General features: G+C 37.3%; 4 protein-coding genes across 6 annotated transcripts; 2 read left to right on the top strand and 2 right to left on the bottom strand.

The window, feature by feature from the left end:
• Nucleotides 1-7,114: 7,114 nt before the first annotated feature.
• Nucleotides 7,115-15,903, bottom strand: robo1 (roundabout 1). Of its 3 annotated transcripts, none has more exons than XM_068289009.1 (16): nucleotides 15,679-15,902; nucleotides 14,445-14,600; nucleotides 14,261-14,382; nucleotides 14,012-14,192; nucleotides 13,790-13,908; nucleotides 12,793-13,726; nucleotides 12,651-12,733; nucleotides 12,428-12,588; nucleotides 12,284-12,365; nucleotides 12,049-12,219; nucleotides 11,896-11,988; nucleotides 11,639-11,837; nucleotides 11,310-11,584; nucleotides 10,935-11,244; nucleotides 10,647-10,873; nucleotides 7,115-10,581 (listed from the first exon to the last, which is right to left on the bottom strand). In XM_068289009.1, the coding sequence occupies exons 2-16, from the start codon at nucleotides 14,500-14,502 to the stop codon at nucleotides 9,385-9,387; spliced, it is 4,212 nt and encodes a 1,403-aa protein (XP_068145110.1). In that variant the 5' UTR covers nucleotides 14,503-14,600; nucleotides 15,679-15,902; the 3' UTR covers nucleotides 7,115-9,384. The 3 variants fall into 3 exon arrangements, with proteins under 3 accessions (XP_068145110.1, XP_068145111.1, XP_068145112.1); XM_068289010.1 differs by lacking the exon at nucleotides 15,679-15,902 and adding an exon at nucleotides 15,218-15,350; XM_068289011.1 differs by lacking the exon at nucleotides 14,445-14,600 and having other exon boundaries at nucleotides 15,679-15,903.
• A 960-nt stretch (nucleotides 15,904-16,863) lies between these two features.
• Nucleotides 16,864-19,478, bottom strand: LOC137575695 (dynein regulatory complex subunit 2). The gene is made up of 4 exons (XM_068288330.1): nucleotides 19,338-19,478; nucleotides 19,026-19,278; nucleotides 18,746-18,969; nucleotides 16,864-17,805 (listed from the first exon to the last, which is right to left on the bottom strand). Exons 1-4 carry the CDS (start codon nucleotides 19,476-19,478, stop codon nucleotides 16,864-16,866), a joined length of 1,560 nt encoding a protein of 519 aa, XP_068144431.1.
• Nucleotides 17,995-18,744, top strand: Obp59a (Odorant-binding protein 59a). Its single transcript, XM_068291349.1, has 2 exons — nucleotides 17,995-18,378; nucleotides 18,433-18,744. Exons 1-2 carry the CDS (start codon nucleotides 17,995-17,997, stop codon nucleotides 18,673-18,675), a joined length of 627 nt encoding a protein of 208 aa, XP_068147450.1. The 3' UTR covers nucleotides 18,676-18,744.
• Nucleotides 19,479-21,505: 2,027 nt separating the features above from the next.
• On the top strand, nucleotides 21,506-22,246 carry Obp58b (Odorant-binding protein 58b). The gene is made up of 3 exons (XM_068288329.1): nucleotides 21,506-21,513; nucleotides 21,610-21,962; nucleotides 22,035-22,246. Exons 1-3 carry the CDS (start codon nucleotides 21,506-21,508, stop codon nucleotides 22,244-22,246), a joined length of 573 nt encoding a protein of 190 aa, XP_068144430.1.
• Nucleotides 22,247-22,429: the final 183 nt, after the last annotated feature.

Genomic DNA, 22,429 nt, shown 5'->3' with positions numbered 1-22,429 from the left:
GTAATATGAAGAAACTATCTCAAAGTAAGTTATAGAAAGATTTTGAATGTGTTAACTTGCTATAAATATGCCATAGATTTACGTATTAAGTGGAGTAAAGTATATAGAAAATTGGTAAAGTCGCCGATCCTCGAGAATCTCGAGTTGAGATACAAGAGACAGGATTTGGCGGAGGTTTCTATGAAGGCAAATGCCTTCTATAAAGAAAGTTTGAGAAAGAGGACCGTAAGTTTTTACCAAGTCTTTTAATTTTAAAGGATATTTCACTATTGAAAGTTGGAATTCCAGTTTTAATATGGTAAAGTTTATTTAAAACTATTTAACATGTCATATTTAGCTGGGAAATTGGAACTAAAAAAACCAGTTTCTTATAGTAAAATGTAAACTGCTTTGGGATGGTATCAAATGATATATCCAATAAAGATAGTTACTATTCTAATTTAGTTTAATTCCATCGTTTACTGTAAGTGGTTTTTGAAAGATTCAGCTCATTTATTTTAAGTATATAAAGTATTTCGTAGCTAGCTAAACGAATACATGATATTACACTCAAGCTATATAATATTGAATTAAGGGGTAATGTATTATTTTCACATTGTTTTAAATGTCTTTAATTGTAATTTTGAAGTACATAAAAAGATTTCTTCCTAAGAAGGTTTTGACCTAATGAAGATCTGTTATGAGCCATGGGAAAGTTTGATAGGAAGATTCAATTAGAAATGCAATAGACAAATCGAGCTTCAAAATAATATAACAAATACGAACAAAAATTAGAAATGTACTTTATAAAATGGAAAACATATAGTCTTTTAATAAAAATTGTCTTAAAAGATTAAAAATGTGAGAAATTATCCAAATTTCTTAGCCAACTAAAAATTTGTCATCACTGACATTTATCTCTCTCAGTGTTTGCTTAACAGAGAGTGAGAGAGGGAGAGGAATGAAGAGAGCGAGAGAGACACTGCTGGATAGAGTGGGAGATATCTTTTTACTCAAGTTAGCATTCAGCTAGTCTAAGGCATTTTGAGGCTTTATCTTAGTCTAGCTGCAAAGTCTATGGCTAAGGTTTAAGTCTGGATTGCTGTTATTGCATAGCTCTCAATGCCAAACTCCGACGCATTTGCCGACGCGGCTGCCGAAGCCGCTGCTGTTGCATTCCAAAGTCGAGCAGGTACCTGTCTTGGCTCTTTATCTGAGCTGCATTTGTGGGTCCATTGGTGTGTGTGTGTGTGTTTATCTGCGATCATGTTGCCTACCTGCGTCAAAGACTACAATCCCGGTTTCCAAGAAAATATTAACGATAACTCCAAAAACGTTGCCGCACAGAGACGGAGAAGGAGACAGAGAATCCAATCTAGCTCAGTCTCTCGGGATGCAGCAGACAAAAGCCGTGCGGGGAACAATAGAATCGAGAGGCGCATTGTTATTGATACTGGGAAAGCAATGCTCACTCTAACGCACACACACACACATGTGAGTCGAGCAATGGGTAAAACTTGACCCTAAAAAGAGGATGGCCGGACGGACGGACAGACGGATGGAAATTGCCTTAAAAAAGGGACTAGGGGAAATCTCCGACTCTCTACCTGCATTGCCTACACACCCGCACATACAAAATCTCGCCTAGTTTTTCAAGGGAACGGTAAAAAGAAAATGCCCTCACACTGATTCCTCATGCCCCCGAGTGTCTCGAAAAAAGGGACTCTTTCGTACAGTCAAATATCCTTATACTCGACTAAGACCAAAGGCGTGCGGCCAACTTTTCTTTCTACCTGTCAAACCGGTTCCTATACCAAAAACCTAAAAGGGCCCATTCGCCCTCTATATCTCTCTCTCTCTCTATCGCTCTCTTTCTTTCTTCCTCCTCTGGACGTGTCAAGGCGTCGCCAACAACAGGGGAAAAAAATATATAAAAATAATCTGTTCATTGGAACTCGTACGACGTCGAAAAGATATATTGAGTTCGAGAGTGTGTGTGTGTGTGTGTGTATGGCGATATATAGTGCGGGCACAGATAATAATCGATTGGTTTTTGGCTGCCTCTTTTTCATCTCAGTCTTGCGTTTTCTGCGCGCACTATGATCATCATTAAGGTGGCAGGTAAGGTAAAGGTGCCTCTGCGGAAAAGGTGCAACACGCAGACGCAACTGTGGGCAGACTGCTGCAGCCAGAATCAAAAAGGGAGGGAGAGAGCAGTACTAGCACAGCCCACGCATTTGCAGCAAGTGCAACAAGCCCAAAAGACAGATTGCACATCTGCAAAATGTGCTACTTGTCTTTGTGTCCAAGAACAAAGCTCTCAATAGATTGCGATAAGTTAATTTTGACATGGATAACTATCCATGCAACTGCAAGTCCTCAATGCAGTTGAGTTTGAATTATTGAACATTTTATTAAAATCCCTTCGAAGCTAACCCATGTATTGAATTAAGAAAGAATAGTAGACTAATACTAATTTGTAGTCCCAATTGTTTTCTTTCATAAAACTTGCTCTAAAAACCTCAAAATTCTTTAAAGAAGGAAAAACTGTACAAAAAATCAAACCTAAAGTCAAAGAAATACTTTACTTACTAGGACTAATACATAACTACATAGTTAATTTTGTATAAAAGAAGAAAACTATTTGCAAAACAAGTGCCAAGCGAAACAGATGACTAAAGAGACTAAAGATGACAAAAAACAAGTTCCCAAACACATTAAAAACTATTAAAAGAGCAATTTAATGTCAAAAAGACTTAATGACACATTAAGCCGTTATTAGAGATCAATTAAGTTAAATTAACAAATTCCCATTCAAAGACTAATTAAGTTGGGTAGAATAATGCTGAACTATATTTATTATCGAAACTAGCTAATCACTAGACTAGTTGATTCAAGTGATTATAGTACATAACAAAAGAGAAACCCATTCAACGTAAAATTCATATTAATTTAATAATAAATTTTTAAAGGTCGTGTAATAAGTTTTTAATTTTTTTGTAGTTTATTTTTGCGTCAAAATTAAATTTTATTTTCCTTTCCTTAATATTTTCTGTCCGTTGTTAGAAAGAAATTTAATTTGAAAGGAAAAAGATTTATATATGTATCTATAATCTACTTCTTCGACCAGTATTATAACAAAAATTATAAAAAATTATCCAAATAGTCTTTGATTTAAAGGTGTTTTTTGCGAGGGCGAAAAGAGGCGTGGCAAAAATTTGAAATAAACTCGATCGACTTACATACTACACGAGCCTACATACCAAATTTGGTAGTTCTAGCTTTTATAGTCTCCGAGAAATTAAGGCATTCATACGGACGGACATGGCTAGATCGACTCCGCTGTTAATACTGATCAAGATACTTTATGAGGTCGGAAAAGCTTCCTTCTGCCTGTTACATGCATTTTGGCGACTTTGTTTGCAAAAAAATCAGGAAACTTAATATGAAATTTATTTTTAAGTTTCCACATTGAATTTCTCCGATTTAGGTAATATTAAGGACACTTATTTAATAATGAGATCGAAAAGTGTTAAATTGTTTATACAAATTATAACTGTTAGTTCCCTTAAAAGAAAAATAATCTTTAAAAAGGTGGATTTGCCATTATTTTTAAATTAGTTACCATTGACAAAATTTTTGCTCTTATGAATACATATGTATCTTGCATATTTAGGTACATAATTTATCTTTTTCAGCATTGTATTGAAATAGCAAGGATTTGCTAAGAGTGATTTGCATTAGCGATCAAAACTACTTACTATATTGTTAACTCAATGACAAATCATCAGGAAAAACCATTTTATTTATTCAAGGTCCACTTTTCATTTCGATGTACATAAATGAACATCATTAATTTATGTTTGACAAAATACTGCAACTTAAATATGTATGTATGTGCCAGAGGGCAAGATCAAGATTGAGAAAGAACATACAAATTATGGCAACAAAATGCTGTAAACACACAGACAAAGACAAACCGACATTTGATTCAATTGATGATAATATCATCTCTGGCCAATTTGTACATATTTTGACTGTTCCAAGAGATATGGTCACCCGCATCTTATGCCTCAATGTATTCCCAGACACGAGAGTGTAAGCAAATTGATAATATTGAGAGTTCTGGCGACCTCCAGCATGGTTTGCACTTGGGTAAGGAGTCAAGCTGAGCCAAAAGAGATTCCCGAATGATAAGAAACGAATTATTAGGGTTAAGGGAAATTTGATTTATGTAAGTAATAGACTAAGTGGAGCATTTTTTCATGGTGCATTGCTAGCAGTTCATAAATTTTTGATTTTTCTAACAAAGAAGCTATCTTGTATTTATCTGACCATAGTAATTATCCTCAAAGACTTGGAGTGTATCTTATCTGAAAAAACTGAAATTTCCACAATAGGCAAAAGTTAGTTTGCCATCGAAATACGATTTCAAACTATCCTCAACTGATCACAATAAACCATGAGTATAGACTCATGATAATGAATTGCCCACAACATTGGTTCTTTGTTGTCTTCACATTTGACTAACCCAAAAATTTAAGACGCATTTGTTATGGTACACAGATTTCAATGGTGAACTTGAAATATGGTTATCCACAAGCAAATCATAGGAACGATAATCTCCTTCACTCACAATCAGACCTTACTCAAAAAAAATAAAGGAACCTTTTGTAGTTCAGCTTAAAATTTGATGTCTGGGCGTTGCCCTATGAGGCTCAGCTTGGTCACTGGTCAAAAAATTGGCCTGTTTCAGGATTCTTTTAGCACTTGTGTCCATGTCACTCTCTTAAAGAAACACTTCGCCCCTGCTTCACTCTCTCTCTCTCTCTTAACGTACTCACATGACAATCAAAATGCTTGGAATACTGTGTAAATCGAAACTGGTTTCTTTTTTTTTGTATTTTCTTGATCTTAGGCTGCCGACCCTCAAATGGTTTTTAGTTCAAGTGCAAAGTTCCGTTGTAGTTCGAAGAGATTTCAAGAGAAAAATGCAGGGTTGTGACTTGGCAGGATTCGATGTAGTTTCTACCCTAGAGAGATCCAACGGTAAAGCAATAAATTAACAGGAAATGGGCACTTCGTTTCCCTGGAATGTTACTCCACAGGATAGCCACGGGTTTCAGTGAAGAAGAAAACTAATGAAAGTCCTTTAAAGGTTGTGAGGAGGCAATATAAGGATTTAACATGGCTTTAGACTAAATGACAGTTACGTTTTTAGCTCCTTTTTATAGAAGGAACTAGATTATTTAGTTCAGTACTGCGATATTTCTATACAGAAAGGAAATTAACATAAAACATAAACATTAATGAGAAATTTGAATAAAAACCAGAAGGCCGGGGCTAACTTCGACAGTTTAAAGTTAGTAAACTTGCAAGTTTTTCCTTTCTCTTTCCTCAGCCGTCAAAGTGGAAAAACGTTTTATCTAAAAAAGTCAAAAGTTTTCAAAGAATAACAATATGCTAATATTAGCATAGGAAATAACGAAGTTATTAATCAAAGCCACTGTCTTACTCAGATTGTTCCTATGGGAGCTATTCGACATAGTCAACTGATCTTGATCAAATTCAGAACAGTCAATAATAACTATGTTAAACTGAGAAATATAAATTTTTATACCATTTGCGTAAAAAGTAACGAAGTTATTAAGGAAAGTCACTTTTCGTGAATGTATGGGAACTGTATGATATAGTGGTCGGACCAATCCGAGATATAGTGTGCAGTATATACAAGCCTACATGCAAAATCTCAACTCTGTTGCTCTTCCGGTCTAAAAGGAGTTCGTGTTGATTCAGACGGGTGGACGAATGGTGGGACATGGCTATTTGAACTCGTCTCGTCATGCTAATCAAGAATATATATACTTTATATGGTCTTAAATGCTTCCTTCTATGCGTTGCACACTTCTGACCAAAATCAATATACCCTTTGTGCAAGGGTATTCTAAAATATTAAGCCTACATTCCCCATTTCCATCAGGTGCTTTTGTGTTAGATGTATGTTATAGTCGTCCGATCTGACAAATCTGATCAAGCGAATATCGCTATACCTAATCGGCTTCTCATGCTTATCAAGACTATACAAATACATATACATCTAGTGGGCTCCCTTATTTTAACTGTTAATGTTCAATATATTGGAAACTGTTGGAGTAATTGTAATTACTCTATAAGGTCGAAAAGGTATCTTCTGCGTTCTAAAAATCTGACAACATTTATAATCCCTTCTATACAAGTGTATACAATACAAATGAAATAGAATTCTCCTTACAATTTCTAAAAATATATCTAATTAGTTTTCTCTTACCTATTTTTATACCCTTGCAGAGGGTATTATAAAATTGGTCAGATGTTTGTAACGCACAGAAGGAGACGTTTCCGACCCCATAAAGTATATATATTCTTGATCAGCATGAGAAGCTAAGTCGATATAGCCATGTCCGTCTGTCCGTCGGTGCGTACGCGTTTTACTCAGCCATCTTAAGAGCTATCGGGATGAAATTTTTTTTGGGAGTTTTTTTTTTACCCGGGTGAGATAAAGTATGAAAATCTTTGGGATCGGACTACTATATCATATAACTCTGGAACAAAAATTTTTGCAAAAATTGGAGTATCCCCATGAAATTTACCAATATAATAGAATTTGATATAAAATCTCAGATCCCAAAATTTGACCCTGATCGGATAAATAGAACACAAGTTACAGTCTATATAAATCGGTTCAATCGCTGCCGGCAGCTCTGCTTGCTGCCTACTACGTCATCATCAAATCAACAGAGCACATGCATACACACACAGACGCAACGCTACATAAACTGTATGTGTATGCGTGCGTTGCTTTGCTTAGGGAATGAGGGAAGAAGAAGAACAAATTGTACATAGTATGAAGAGTAAAATTGTTTTGTTTGTATATTAATGAATTGAGTTGCAGAAAACAAATTTTGAACATGTGAAATTATTATTGTCAAGGACTGCAAGGGTATATAAACTTCGGCATAGCCGAATTTAACTTCTTTGATATTTTTTAAACTCAAATAAACCCGGTTTACCCGATTAGGCCCAAAATTCATAAAAATTACAAACTGTAAAATGTTAGACATACAAAAATTCAGAGAAATAAAGTTTTTCAAGGATGTGTGTAAGAATATCTCAAGATTCTTTTATAAATTAAAAATTGCAATTTATCCACACATATATGTAAAATGTTCCTTTATTATTTATGTAATTTTAGATGCTATATGTATATCATATATATATATATATTTATTTATATATATACCGTAAGTAGATGTCAGTTGTGTTTCAAAAGTTCGTTTTTTATGGCTGTGATGCACTAAAATTAAATGTTTCGTTATTTTGTTTTTCTTTTTTAGGGTTCAATCTTAAAATTCGTTTATGCTATGACTTTAAAATATTTACTCGTTTATATGTTACTAAATGCTAAATGTTATGATTTAAAAAACCCAGATCCAACTATGCCTTTAGCATTAATCAGTATTCGTTAAGGTTTTGTTAATGTTGTTTTGTTTTTGTTTTTACTATATATGGCTACGGAAGGGCAGTTTAAACTTAAAGCAAAGTTGGTTTTCCTGTTTTTAATAATAATTATGTATAGTTTAAGGTATTAGATTTAGATATATATATATATAAAGGTATATACATGCAATCTCAGGGCGGATTGGCCTTGCAAGGAAGTGGCTTATTGGTTTTTATATTCTTGTGTGTGTGTGTGTGTAGGGGTAAATGCTAAAGCATATTTTTGATTTGAATTTGATACATGCGTGGTTCTAGGTGCTATATGAACTATCTGACTATATAATATATATATAGTTAGATTATATATGTATTGTATATGTGTAGTATTGTTTAAACATTTCGTTGAATCTAGTCCAAATTGTTTGCGTTTTCAATCCAATGCCAAAGCATGCACTTTTAACTCCTTACCTTCTCAATTGGGGGAGGTTAGGTAATGTAGCAGGTGGAAGGGGGTTCAATTTAAAAGTGTATGGGCCTCTTCGGTGAAGATCCGAAGAACCAAATTTCAAGCGTCGCTTCTTGATGATATTTTCATTTTAAAAAACTCATTTTGGATTTCTAATAATGCCGTACAAAGTACGTGCCTAAAATCTAAATTATTCTACATATTTGTTACCCAAAATGTTTTTGTTTATCAACGTTTTTCGTCGCCTGTATGTTTGTGTGTGTTTTGGATGACTGTGTTGGGGGTATTCAACAAACATTAAGCAAAATGATAAAAGAGTATAATTAATATATACTTTCTTAATCAAAATCAAAAAATAATTAAAAATACTTTAATTGGGATTATATATCACAGGTACATTTTTTTCGACTTTACTCAAATGCAAGCTTTTGTTTTTGTTTGTTGTGTAAGAAGAAATATGTGGTTTAATAATTAGGTAGGTAGGTAGGGGGTCTAGAGAGGATTAGGTTCTTAGATCGGACAACAGTTTCAACTTGTGAGTTTTACTAAATGCTAGATAGTTGTGTGTTTTATATATATATGTAGTTTCAGTTATTTTTCTTCACTGGGTCTCGTCTCAAGTCAAGTTTCATTAATTTTAGTATATATATATATAGTTTTGTTTTTTTTTTTTTGTTAAATAGAAAAGCACTAACCATTAAACATTGCAACTGCCGTTTCATTTCATTTAAACTTTGCTACTTCTTCTCCTCTGTTTTTTTAAATGCAAATGCTCGATTGTGATCGTAGATATGAAAGAGTTTTGTTATAAATTTGTTGTTCTTTTACGTTTTTTGTTTTTGTTTTTAGTTTAGTTATCATCGAGCCTATGTGACTAGGACCTAGAGAGCATAGTATGGGATTCTTGTTTTAGATCTTGTCTGTACTTTGTATGTCCTGACTTGGTTATTTGTTTTTTGTGAGTACGTATCTTTCCGTTTTTCCTAGTCTAAACATATATATATATATTTCGAAGCCATGTCTATGAACAGCGTTCTTAAGTACATAATGCTTTTAGTAGGCTTGGGGAATTCAATCTTAAAAGGGGTTTCTAACTAGCAATCAACTATGTCGAAGGGTTTTCAGTTCTTAGAGAACATGTGCCGAAATTACCATGGTTTCTCTGATTACTTGTTATAACCAATTGTGAATGGAATTCCCCCCTAAAAAATGTCTTCCTATATATCTATATACGATGATGATGACGATGATTGTTATGTGTGTGAGTTTGTCTCTGTACGTATTTTCTTTTTAGGAATAGTGGAAACGTTTTTCTTTTCTTTTTTTTTTTTTTGGTTTTTTTTGCGATATGAAGTGTGAAAAGTTACGACTAGATGCTATATCTGTGTGTATGTGAGTTTTCTAATACTACATCCGACAAACGAATACTCTGTCGTTCAATCTCGATGATTCTCTCGTTTAGTTTAAGTATTTTTAGCAGTCACTAGACGAGTGGGATCTGGTCCCGGTTCACCGGCCTCAGCGTACAGGCAAGAGCCTTCGCTGCAGGAGCAGGTGTCACCCTCGCGGGAACTATTGCAACAGTCGCTGGCATAAATGATATTCGGCAGCATATTCTCACTTTCAGTCTCCAGGCAGGGTTGAACCATTTGATTCGATTGATGATGCTGTTGCTGCTGTTGATGATGACGACGTTGATTCGAACGTTTGCCATGCTCCTCCGCATGGTGTTGGTGTTGCTGGTGAGGGTGCTGTGGATGATGCCTCTTGTGACTGAGCGAGGCACGAGAATGATCCGATGAGCATTCGGATGAGCATTGATAGATCTGATGATTGGAGGTTGTGGGCTGCATTTGATGGCTGTGTGGATGGATGGGCTGATACCATCCTTCGACTGAAGCGGGAGCTGGTGGCGGCGGCGGTGGCTGCATTGGTGAGTTTAGAGCATCGCAACTGTTGCACGCTCTGTTCTGGGCATAGCGTGTGCCCACCTGATATTCGCTGCGTTGAGTGGGATAGGGGATATGCAAATTGGGTGCTCCTCCGCCGCCGACGACTCCTCCTCCAGGTTGTGTGGCAAAGTATGGCGGCAGTTGTGGAGGATGTTGACTTGTGGGTGTTATTTGATAACGATTCTGTGCACCACCACCAACACCACCGGCCACCGACGACAATGGATTGCTATACAAATTCTCTGGTTGTCCAGCGGCATATTGCGGTGAGACGCCCCAAGCGGAGAAGCCACCCGAGGAGCTGCTGTGTATGGAAGCATTGAGAATGCTTTGATTCGTGGAAATGCCAGAGCCACCGCTCTTGGAGCTCTTGCGTGAAGATTCCGGTGAGCCCTGGGCATAACCATAAGTGGAAGATGGTGGCGGATGTTCTGGTGGTGGGGGCAAGAATTCCGACCAATTAATGGTCTCTGCTGGATATGACATATAATTTGTTTTAGTCAATGGAAGTGGTCCAGTTCCAGCTGGTGGACCAGCAGCCATTCCTCCGACTCCGCCACCTCCTTGTTGAGCGGCAAAGGCATCCGAGTATGGGGAATGTGTTCCAGAATCCTTATCGGCACTTAGGGAAGTAGCCTTGGTGCATGTCTCACTCGAAGAGGTTCCAATTATCATGGTAGTGGCATATGGTGTCGGATTATCGGGACTCTGAAAGACATATCAAGAAACATTTTAATAACAATTCTCATTTTCCATTCATTTCTAGGACTTACTTTGCGGCAATTGTAAAAGGTTGTCAAATTGCGGGTATCCACCTCGGCGTAATCAGTGCCTCCGTCCGAATTATTATAATTGGATTGACTGCTATTGACATGGGAAAGCAACTTGGATTCACTTAATCCCGAGTCCTTATCGGTGTCAGTCGTGCGCCAACCACGATCAATCCATAGACTCTCCTTGCTATTGATATTCAAAGCGGTTATCTCGTTTGCACTTACAACTAAAAAAGCAAGGAAATGCATATTAAAATATCTTCGTTTAGGTGTACTTGTTCAACTTACCACTCAGAGGTCCCAATTCCTTTGTCATTTGATGTCTACGCTTGAAATAAACCATCACTATGGCCGTGGCCACGACCACAGCAACGAGTATTATTATAACAAGGACCATAAACCAGGTATTGGGTAGATATTCCGTGGTCTTCCGATGAGTGGTGGGATTTGAATTGCCAGCTGTGGGTTGATTACCAGCTGCCAGACCATTATTATGATAGGTAAAATCTTGTCCACCCTCATGACGGCCATCGTGAGTGCCACTGGGATGAGCACGTGGAGGATGGACATGATGCGTAGGATCCATGAACAAAGAAATCTAAGAAAAAGGCAAATAAAAGTATTTAAAGTGGGAATCTTACACGGTTAATGGATTAAACTTACTGGCTTGGAGTAGGGTCCATCGCCTGCTTTAGTGAAGCAATTCAATCTTACACTATAAACCGCTCCCGAGGTAAGATTATTGAGCAGCACCGATGTGGTTGTGGCATTTAGAGTCATATTGGCCAACACTTTCATGGTATTGCCGGCACTTACTTCAATTTTATAGCCATACAAATTTCCATTATGATGCTGAGTGGGTGGAGGTGACCAACGTACCCAGCCAGCAGTTTGATTATACATCCCAATTTGTATATTATCCGGAGGAGCTGAGGGCACTAAAAGTTCCAAGCGTTAAAATCAATCACAAATACTTTTCCACCATAACTTACCATCCTCATAGGTTATGGCCACTTTGGAATTACTGGGTTGCCCTTCAATGGTCTCATAGAAAGGTGTCACAAAGAATTCATATTTGGTAAATTTACGTAAATTCCCCACAATATGTGACTCGGCTGAATGATCAGAGACAGTGATGACATGATATTGAGGAGAATGAGAACTGGCATCCTTGTATCGTATATGAAGACCCTGTAAGATAGAGTGTATTAAACAAAGATTCGAGATTTAAATGGTAAAAAGAACCCACCTCTATATATTTCTCATTGGAGCTGGCGTGAAGTATCCAATCTAAACGCACTGCACTGGCATTTATGGCCGAGGCATCGATCAATTGCACCACCTAAAATTCATAAAGAATTTTTTAGTTTAGATTACTTAAACTTTTCGCTATTTAACTTACCTTTCCGCTGAGCAAAGCTCTCGCAGCAGATAGTTCGTTTTCAGGCAAAGCATCAAAATCATCGCCAAGAGTTTTAATGGCATTCGATAGACCCGAGGGCACCGATACACCTTGACTATTCTCAGCTCTAACCAGAAATACATAAGATGTGGCAGCAGTCAAATCAGAAATCTAGAAAGGTAAATCAATATTAGGTTAACAAGTTTATTCTAGTTTCTTTGGTGTTTTAACTCACAGTGACTTGAGTGTCTGGAATGCGGTGGGCGGCCACAATCCAACCAGTTTGTAAATCGGGACTAAAGTACTCCACAGTGTAGCTAAAAACACAAAAATTATATATATTAAGAGAAAAGATGGAATTAAATATATTGAAACCTACCCAATAATGGGGCCCACAGCTCCTGGTTTCTCTTGACTTTTTGACCATCGCAGAGAGATGCTATTGCGACTGACATTAAGAACTTTGGGTGTACCAGGTGGAGCTGGATAGGTGCTGGGATCTGCAGCCCGATGCAAAGTTGATGAACCGCTTTTCTCAACCTAGAGACAAAAAAAACAAAGGATAAGCAATTTGGCAGTGGAATTGAGTCGTTTCAAGTTACCATCAAGCTAGCCAACCAGGAAGTCTCTCCTCTGTCTGAAGATGCAGTGCAAGTATAGACACCTGAGTCACTCAGTTGAAGATCTGAAATGATGAGAATATTAAGAATCCTGTGGAGAAGTGAGTTCTTTTCCCCAACTTACCATCGATTCTTAAAGAGCTTCCTTGGATAACGCTATGACGATTTGTTGTTTGTACTGCATAACCCTCATGGAACCATTTGATGCGTGGATTGGGATTACCAGTTGCTCGACACGGCAAAGTTGCAACTGAACCCTTGGGCAGTGTTTGATTCGTTGGTCCGATTTGTATAATGGGCGGAGGTCGTTCATCAACTGAACTAACTTGCAGGAAGACACGCACAGTGGAAGAGTCGACCACACTGAAGGCGGAGCAGACATAGAAACCCTCATCTTCTTGCTGTACATCCGAAATCTGGAGAGTGCCATCGGCCATGACCTGTTGGCGTCCATGCGAACTATTCGGGAACATTAGAGTAGACAGGCCCTCTTTGGTCCAGAAAATCGATGGCTGAGGATTACCAGTAGCCACACAGGGCCATTGAACTAAACCATTTAGTCCGATTTTCTTGTTCGTAGGTTTCTTCACGAAATTCGGCGGCGCATGGACAGTCAAAGTGGCTCGGGCACTGATTTGGCCTACATTATTGTGGGCCTCACACACATAGGTGCCCTCATCACTGGGTGTGATATTGCTTAGCTCCAAACTCTTCTCATCGTGTAGGATACGAGCACGAGAGACGGGAATGTTGCCCTCTTCCTTTTTCCACAGAACCTTTGGCGGCGGATCACCACCGACAGCACAATGGAATGTTGCCGTCTCACCGTAGAGCATTATCTGATCTTTTGGTTCCTTCATGAAGTAGGGTTTCACTTGGACAATCAATTTGGCATAGCTAGATTCACGTGTGCCCACCAAATTTTGGGCTATGCACTTGTAGTTGCCCTCATCGATGGGTTCAACATTGCTGATGAGTAAATTTCCACCATCGACAATGCGTATGCGGGAATTGGTGCCAAATGACATGGCCTTAAGATCATCCAGAGGGACGCCATCCTGAACAAAAATTTTAAGTTAAATTTAGGGCAAACAAATGTTTTTCGCAACACTTTTCCATACCTTCATCCATATGAGTGTAGGCTCTGGAATGCCTTTGGGCGGCCCACACTCAAGCAATGCTGTTTCGCCTTTGGCCACTCGTGTGTCTTTGGGTTCCACGCGAAAATCATCGCGCAAAACTACAAGCGAAAACAAAAACGAAAAAAAAAGAGACAAGAAAATTGAGATCAAGATTTGTGTGGGGATGTGGGCAGAGAAACAAGTTGACTCTTTGATACTTACCAGCTATTTGAAGCGAGGCATGTCGACTGGTGGCCTGGCCCACACGATTTTTGGCCACACACCAGTATTCGCCGCCATCCTGCTCTTTTTTGCCCTGCATGGTGCGATAGAAGAAGAGGGCACCATCCTTAAACTGGACGCGATGTGATTTCTTTTCATTGGTATTGACGGGTTCGCCATCCTACAGCACCGAAAATGGGAACAGATTAATGACAAATCCAAATTGTTGACACTTTTCTTCAACTTTACCTTAAACCACTCTATAGTTGGCTCTGGTTTGCCTTCCACTTTACAATTAAGTGTGGCTGGTTCATTCTTCTTAACCACCAAATCGGTGGGATGTTCTATAATGCGCGGTGATTGATATTGAGCTGGAATCGAAAGTCTATATTGTTAGCAAACATTCTTAACTAGGATCCTTAACTTTGTTTACCTCTAGCTAAGGGCAGAGTTGCCAGACCTAGCATTAGTAGCATAGAAAGCGATAACATCCTATGGGCTTGATTCAATATGTGCGTATATGGAATATGAAGTATTATTTATACTGCTTTTTGGATGAAGGATTCACGGCTGATTGTGCTCATTTTACCTATACATATGAGAGATAGAATTGTGAGGATATGAAAAATGGGCAGCTGTTAGTATTTTTGTTGTTGTTGTTGTTGGATGGTGTGTGGGAGATGTGGGAGGCGTGTCATTTAGCATTAAGAAAGGCTTAAAGTGTGTTTAACCTATTAACTCTCTCTATCACTCTTTAATTTTCTATTGCTCTTTCTCTCTTTCACACACGCTGCACATTCAGACAATTATTACCATTTTATCTATTTTTTTACATTCCAACAAAAAAAAAAAATAATTCGTTAACTGCTCCAGTTACATGCCCAACAGATAAGCGGGCACCAACCAATAAAATAGAAAAAAATAAATACATATACATATGTATGTATGTATGTGTCTATACTTTTTCCATTAATTTTATTTCTGTATTTATCTCTTCTTTCTTTTAGTGTGTTTATCTCCGTCGTGCCCCCAAAAATTATATGTACATATGTATGTATGTAGGTATATTCATTCGGTCTGAGGAAAACCCTAAAAAAATTTACAAGCTGAATTCTGATTTGGAATTCTGATTCGTTTCTCACACTTTCTTTTGATTTTTACAATTAGGTGTGTGTTGGTTTATTTCTGTTTTATTCTTTTCTTTACGTTTTTTGGTTGGGTTAATAACTCGAATTTCAATCCACAATTTGCTCGTTTTTGTTGGTATTTATTTGCCATTTGTCGTTTCGTGTTGGTTGAGTTTTTTTTTTTTGTGTCCACTTTTCGGGGTTGTTTTCTCAGCTCGCGCACATTTTCCACATTTTCCGAATGAAATTTCTTTTTGGTAATTTTACAAGAACAAGAAGAACATCAGTTCATCTCTCCCCCCCTCCACAGAGTTCTCCCTTGCGTCCCTCCTATCAATTACTTTCCCATTCTCTTTCTCTCACTAGCTCTCTCGCTCGCTCACACTCCCAGGCTCGTGGGCTCTTTCTCTTTCCGTGTTCCTTGTTCTCTCCTCTGTTTTCTCCTTGTTCCTATTGCGCGCTTGTTGTTGTATCTATAACAGTGCGTAGCAGACACACACACACTTACACTCACTTACACACATACACATGGACACTTACAGTATATTCTTTGGATGTAAAATGCATCTGTATCTGCATTTTTTTCTTTCTTTACATGGCAAATGCCATATTTGGCCTTAGTTGGCCCATCCTTGTAATAAATATTAATGTTATTTAATCCGTTTTAGCTAGCTGGTAATTTGTATAATTTTAATTCAATTTTTTAATAAGAAAATTCACAGCACAAAAGGAAAACTATGGGACGTGGGTCGTATCTATAGGAAAACTGAGCGTGTTTGTCTGTATGTGTGTATCTATGTATCTACCGACAAATGTTGAGATAGTGTTGCCAGATGCCAAATTCCGGATACTCGAATACGCGGGCAATTTGAAACTTTTGTTTGCAGTATTCTCAACAAACAAAAATATAGTTGAGTTTACAATATTTCTTGATTTTAGAGAACAAATATAGTTCAGAATACAATACAGAATAACAAAAGAGTGCAGTTCATGCAAAAGAGTTCCCAACATTAAACAAAAGAGTAAAAATCGTGGAAAATAGTACCAACATCGAACAAAGGAGTCGAATATGCAACCATGGAGTCGAACGTGAGAGAGAGCGAGAGAAACCCTCGCTGTGAAACAACTGGTAAATGAAACATCGCTAAGTAAAAAAGAGAGTTTTCAACGATGTGGCAACTCTTTTATGTAACTGTTAATTTAGATATTCGAATTTGAAATTTATTGGTAGATGCATCGTTAAATGAATATTGCTGTTTACAGAAATTTCGATTTAATTACTCTCAAAAAATTATGAAACGTTTACTTTATTTGAAAATTGAACTCCTTTTGGCCAGTCCGCGTACGCGTAGGTTCTGTGAGCGAACTTGAGTCTTTCGTATTTGATGGCGTTTAGAACGATAATCCCTCAACATTTTATTTAAATAGACATCCAAACTAGGTTTCTCTTGTATAAAAATGTTTGAAGAGGAATACGACCAGGCTGATTTGGGATTGCGGCAATGACTAGGACACAAATCCAGGCAGTCTTTGATTGGAGTAAGTAGATAGTCCTCCATTGGTTTGCTTATGCTGACTGGTTCATCCTGAAGACCACACATTAGCTTCAGCCAGGCCATGTCGGTGATGGAGCGATGTGAAGGCTTGAAACGTTTCATAAAATTCCAGGAGTTTGTCATGTTAAAAGGGCTTTTTAAATGGAGATTAAATTCAAATAAATTTATGTTACATTTCAATTCTGGCCAACTGGGGACGACTTCGAAGTAGGTTGCGAGATCTTGTTAACTCAAAAGCTGGCTTGCTTTTGGGTGGCAGCACTGAAGGAGCACGTCGTCCCATGGGCAAGGCACTTTTTACCATTTTCGGCTGCAATTGCAAACGAGAGACACGATCCACAGACATGCTTTTGGGTCGCCTGGATAGATAATCGTGTATATGACTGTTGGAGCCATTACTTAAATTCAGATTAACTAAATATTCCTGAAGTTCATGTTTTAATTGACTATTGGCCACCTCTAAACGCTTCTTTTGCTGCTTGAGGCAGGCTACATCGACGGCCACATGATTGACACGACGCCAAAAGGTTTCCATTTGTGGTACTATAGAGATTTCATCCTTCAGCAAATCCTTGTCCGGTTCCATCTCTCGTATTTCGATTATCTCCCGCGACAATTCGGGCAGAAGAAACATTTTTTCTCGCTGGGTTTCCATCTTATTGCAAACCTGGGATAATTGCATCAATATTTCACCCTTGGCGACATGTTCCTTTAACTTTTCAATGGCATCATAACTTTCCACTGACATCAGCTTGAATTTCTGATGATCGTTACCCGATTCCGTGTCCACACAAGATCGCAATTCCCTCAGCCTTTCCGTTAATTGCTGCTTAATGAGTTGCCTCTGTTCCACTTGGGATTGTTGCTTCTGGTAGAAATCTTCCGATACCAGACGCAGATTGGCCAATTGATTTATCAAGTGTTCAATATCATAGCTCTGCTGTCTGATCTGAACAGCAGATTCCTCATCGCGTTGCTTAAGATCCACATATTCGGAATAGAAACCTTCAATGTGCTTGCAATATCCTGCAAGAACCGTTTGATATTCCTGCCAAAGTTTTTCCAATTTTGCCTCCCCACGGCTGGTAATTTGTTCCAACTGCAATTGCATCTGAAATGGAAATAGAAAAGTTCATACCTTAGAAATGGGTAAACAAAGGGGTATCACTAGGAGACACGCGAATCCGTCAAATTTATTTCAATTGTCACTCACTAAAAAGATAATTGGAAAGTCACTCCATTTCAAAAATTTACTATAAAATGACTAAGTTTAAAGCTTATTTCATTTTAGTTGAAAATAATGTATTTAAAGTGGCTGATCTTGCTGTGCTTGGCTAGTTCGTGGTGGTCGACAAATGGTTTGAAATGTCGCTCGCAGGAGGGCATCAATGAGTCCGAAATGAAAAGGATTGTAAGGACCTGCATGCAACGTAACGGCAATGGCAATCAGGAGGACAACCGCGACAATGAGGACAATCGCGGACGTTTTGGCAGCTCAAGAAGAAATTTTGATTACAATCAAGGTCAACAGGAATCGAATCAACGATGGCAACGTAGTCTAAGCAAGTCCTCTAGAGATTGGGATAGAGATCGAGAAAACAGAGATAATGCAAGCTCAGCGGGCGTAGGAGCTGGCGAACAAGGACAATGTGTGGCCCAGTGCTTTTTCGAGGAATTGAATATGGCAAGTTGATTGTGATAATGGCAACATCTTCAACTTAAAATTCCCATCCTTTAGGTTGATGGCAATGGCCAGCCGGATCGTCGAAAGGTAAGCTATTTGCTTACCAAGGATCTAAGAGATCGAGAACTCCGCAATTTTTATATGGATACAGTGCAGCAATGTTTCAGTTACTTGGAGAATACAAGAAATCGTAATAACAAATGCTCACAATCCAGGCAATTGGTCAAATGCTTGTCTGAGTATGCCAAGGCTCAGTGTGATGATTGGGATGATCATAGTACTCTTTTATTCACTTAAGATCCAACAAAAAGTTTGAAATAGTTTTTAATGGTGTTTGGCAAATAAAAATAGTACTTCAAATGCTTACCCCACTTTTTAGGTCCTCACAACGATCCAGAAAACGTTCATGATTATCCTTGACATCGCGATCTGTGTGCTCCTCCACCTGATAGAAAACACATTCCAATTGATGTTGCTTCTGGGCATGCAACTCACGAAAATTAGCTGAATCTGCTGTCCATTCACTCAGTACAGCCTGTTTATCGTCCTCATAGATTTGTCTAAAGAATTCTATGCGCTGTTTGTGGGTATCTGAAGAGATTTCAAAGAAGTTAGAGCAGTGCGGTTTATAGTGTACTTGAACCTACCCAATATCTTGTCAACATTCTCCATATGGGATTGCTGCAAATTGGCATACATATCCTCGGTAGATTCTATATGACCCATGAGTCTTTGTATTATGGAATCCTTTCGTTTGAGGGCCTCCTTGAAAAACGACTCTACATCTACGATTTCACGTCGCAGATCTTGAATTTTCACCTGGCGCAATATACTACGCCATTCCTGATTGATTTTGGCCATATTAAGGCGGCCAAAGGCATCTTCTCGTTTCAGTTTGTTCTAAAAATATGACAAAGTCACTTAAAATAACACAAAATGGAAGTCTCTGTAATCCATACCTTCATATACATTGATATTAATTGCATTTTTCTACGTCTTGTCTCCTCCTCCATATCGGCTCGCATCTGAAGGTAACGTGCCCGCTCCTCCTCGGACATTTTGGCCAATTTATTGCCTTTACCTTTACCTTTTTTACCCATTTTCGGTTGATTGCTGTTCCCTGAATAATTTTCCTCAAAAGCTGCTTATCAAATTTCAAAGGCCAATCATCGACTAATTAGGCAAAAGAAGTAAAAGGTTTCGTCTCAGCATATATAAAATAACTAACAAAATTCATTCGTCATGACAACCGTCAACCATTGGCTACCGCCAGAGCCCTTTGAGGCAAATGGAAGTTGCAAACGTTTTGTGGGGCGCCTTTAATGGGTAAAGATGATTAATACAATTTCGTATAAAAGCTCAATTAAAAACAACAAACCCAATAAAGCAGAAAATTTTAATTTTTCAATCAATTTAAAGGGGTTTGCTATCTTTAAACTTTTTTTTTAACATCTTAGTTTATAAAGCGGAAAAACAAATAAGAAATATTTAAGAGACTGAAGAAAAGTTTTATTTAATGCAAAAATTAATTACATGTTTGGTTTTCAAATTGTTTTAAAATTACAAAAATTGAATTGAAAAGCTACAGACTTTTAAAATAACATGTGACAGATAATAAGACTAATTTATACAGGTCTAATTTAATAATTTTTCTACTTTTAGCTCATTTCGCTAAACAATTAATATTTTCGTTTCTGAAAAAATAAGTATTGCAGAAAGTTTTCAAAACTAAAGACTCAAAGCTTTTCAGATCGAAAAATCATTATTAAATATTAAGTATTTACCCATCTCTAGTGGAAATATCGAATCCGTTTTGTTTGTTTATTGATTTAACAACTCGTTAGAAAAATTCATTCTAATGAAAATTTCGAATGTGTAGCTCTTACATTTCCTGTTAAAATATATATTAAATTTAGTCTTTTTTATTTGAAAAAAAAATCGTAGTAAGTAGAATGTCGCCAAAGCATTATATGATCACTGCAGATCACTTAATTTTAAAAGACTTAAACAAATTTGTATCAATTTCATGTGCTTATCTAACCAGAAATGACAGCAAATCAATCTGTCCCATTTACTTATTTCGTTCGCAAAACTCAAGGTTGGCTTCTAAAAATTAATGTAACTAGGTAACCTTGTGATACTTTTTCACAATTTTTTGGTCATTGCTGAAGAACAAAACAACTAAAATATAGAAGGAAAAGAGACAACAAAAAACTGCATATTTTGAAGCAAATATTGTGATAAGTCTTTGTCCCACTTACTTATTGCGCGCACCTTAGAAACAAAGTCTTTTTCATGAGTAAGAACTGGCTTAAAATAAGTAAGATGAGCATTCAAAAATATAAGAATAATATTTCAAATGTGTTTTGGACCCTTTTTAGTAGTTTTTCTAATACGTTTATTAGTTTCTTCTTCTAAGATTCAAAACACTAGCTTTAGCTTTTTAGTTGGCCTATAGTAAGCCTAGGACTAAATCGGTATATCATCCACTTTTTTCTTTACTTCAATAATTTAAATAACCAATGCGAACAACTTTAGATATAAATCACTAGTTCCAAAGCTTATTTTCAATATTAAACCATATTGTAATAAAGTTTATGAACATCCTATGAATATAAATAGTATATAATATAAATAGTTTACGATTTGCCTAGTGGCTCTTGTTAGCATTTCAATAAAGTAAAAGTCTTAAGACAAATAAAAGATAATTAAAGAATTTGATTTTTAAAATATTGATTCGAATATGTTGAGATCTTTTGGACCATGTCAATACCAGAAATCCTCTATCGGGTTTTACATCTAAACAGTTTCTCGTACTTTGGAAAATATTTACTCACGATCTCATAACTACATTAAGCATCTAATGAGTTACTGTTTTGCTTCCCGACAAAAATAGACGCCCCATTGGGCCGCGTTTTAGCTTAGAGCCAGCCCTTGTTGACAGCTCTGTGATGTTTATTGTCAAGCTTGAGTAGACTCGGCATGAATATGCTTTAACTTAATGTTGAATCATTTTCACAGGTTATTAAAGCTCATAAATTGCCAATGGACAATGCCAAATGGCAATGGGCACATATATAAAACGTCAACTGAGGCAAAACATGTCCAAAAATTGTCTGCTATCATCATGTTGAAGTTTAATTTTATAATTTGTTTAATTCTCTGTCACATGGTAACTAATAAAATGAAAAATTGCCATTGGAAGTAAATAAGTTTTTTGAAGTCCTTTAGCTGGGGCATACGTGTGCAATGTCGTCATGTGGAACGTATACACGAGGATCATATTCACCTCTGCTGCAAACATCCTGATGGCCACAACGATGTCACCGAAATGTGTGCCAAGAAGACGAATTTCAAGAACTTGCCATCGGCCAGTGAGGAGGCTCTCGAAGATGTCACCGTCGATCAGGTGATGTTGGGTGCCTGTTGGGCGAAATGTGTCTTCGATCATTATGGCTTCTTAAAGAAGGACGATGAAACACTCGATATGATGGCTGTTCATACGCATTATAAAATGTATCATAAAACAGATCCTGAATATGAAACCGAGATTTTGGCTGCCTTTGAGCATTGTCACTCGCAAAGTTCGTTCAATGTGCCAAGAAAATCATTTAAAATAGCTTATAATTGTTTTTTTCTTTTTTTGAACTTTGCAGGTGAAGAAGCTATGACAAAATTTCTATCTATGACCTTTGTAAAGGCTTTTTCGGACTCAAATTACTGCAAGCCAGCTTCTAGTGTGATATTATCCTGTGTGATATACCGTTTCTTTCACAATTGCCCCAAGAATCGTTGGTCCAACTCAACGGAATGTACCGAGACACTGGCATTTGCCAAAAAATGCAAAGATGTTTTAACCACCATGTAAGATGAGCCTTGGAATGAGATGAAATAAAACAATTCTTGAAGATTTCAACTGTGTTGAAGATTGTAAATTTGTTGAACTCTTTTTTGACAAGCTAACGTCTTTTAAATCTACGTAACAGGACACCAAAAAGTATCCCGTTCCATTTGATTATTAGAGTGCAAGCGAGATGGAACGACAGTCGAA

The sequence above is a fragment of the Drosophila tropicalis genome, unplaced genomic scaffold (assembly GCF_018151085.1).
Source record: "Drosophila tropicalis isolate 14030-0801.00 unplaced genomic scaffold, ASM1815108v1 contig_593, whole genome shotgun sequence".
NCBI classification, from domain to species: Eukaryota; Metazoa; Arthropoda; class Insecta; order Diptera; family Drosophilidae; genus Drosophila; species Drosophila tropicalis.
This window is presented reverse-complemented; position numbering and strand designations above follow the sequence as displayed.

Bases quoted from the DNA above. Each gene is read 5' to 3' on its own strand.
- robo1 (XM_068289009.1), bottom strand. From the start codon at position 14,502: ATGTTATCGCTTTCTATGCTACTAATGCTAGGTCTGGCAACTCTGCCC. The intron at 12,220-12,283 runs GTGAGTTAAAAC...TTACCTTTCTAG, and splicing joins TTCCAGACACTCAAGTCACT to ATTTCTGATTTGACTGCTGC. The intron at 10,874-10,934 runs GTAAGTTGAACA...TTGCTTTTTTAG, and splicing joins GGAATTGGGACCTCTGAGTG to TTGTAAGTGCAAACGAGATA.
- Obp59a (XM_068291349.1), top strand. From the start codon at position 17,995: ATGTATTTAAAGTGGCTGATCTTGCTGTGCTTGGCTAGTTCGTGGTGG. The intron at 18,379-18,432 runs GCAAGTTGATTG...CCCATCCTTTAG, and splicing joins TTTTCGAGGAATTGAATATG to GTTGATGGCAATGGCCAGCC.
- LOC137575695 (XM_068288330.1), bottom strand. From the start codon at position 19,478: ATGGGTAAAAAAGGTAAAGGTAAAGGCAATAAATTGGCCAAAATGTCC. The intron at 19,279-19,337 runs GTATGGATTACA...TCATATTTTTAG, and splicing joins TAATATCAATGTATATGAAG to AACAAACTGAAACGAGAAGA. The intron at 17,806-18,745 runs GTAAGCATTTGA...TTTCCATTTCAG, and splicing joins GTGAGGACCTAAAAAGTGGG to ATGCAATTGCAGTTGGAACA.
- Obp58b (XM_068288329.1), top strand. The intron at 21,963-22,034 runs GTTCGTTCAATG...TGAACTTTGCAG, and splicing joins TGAGCATTGTCACTCGCAAA to GTGAAGAAGCTATGACAAAA.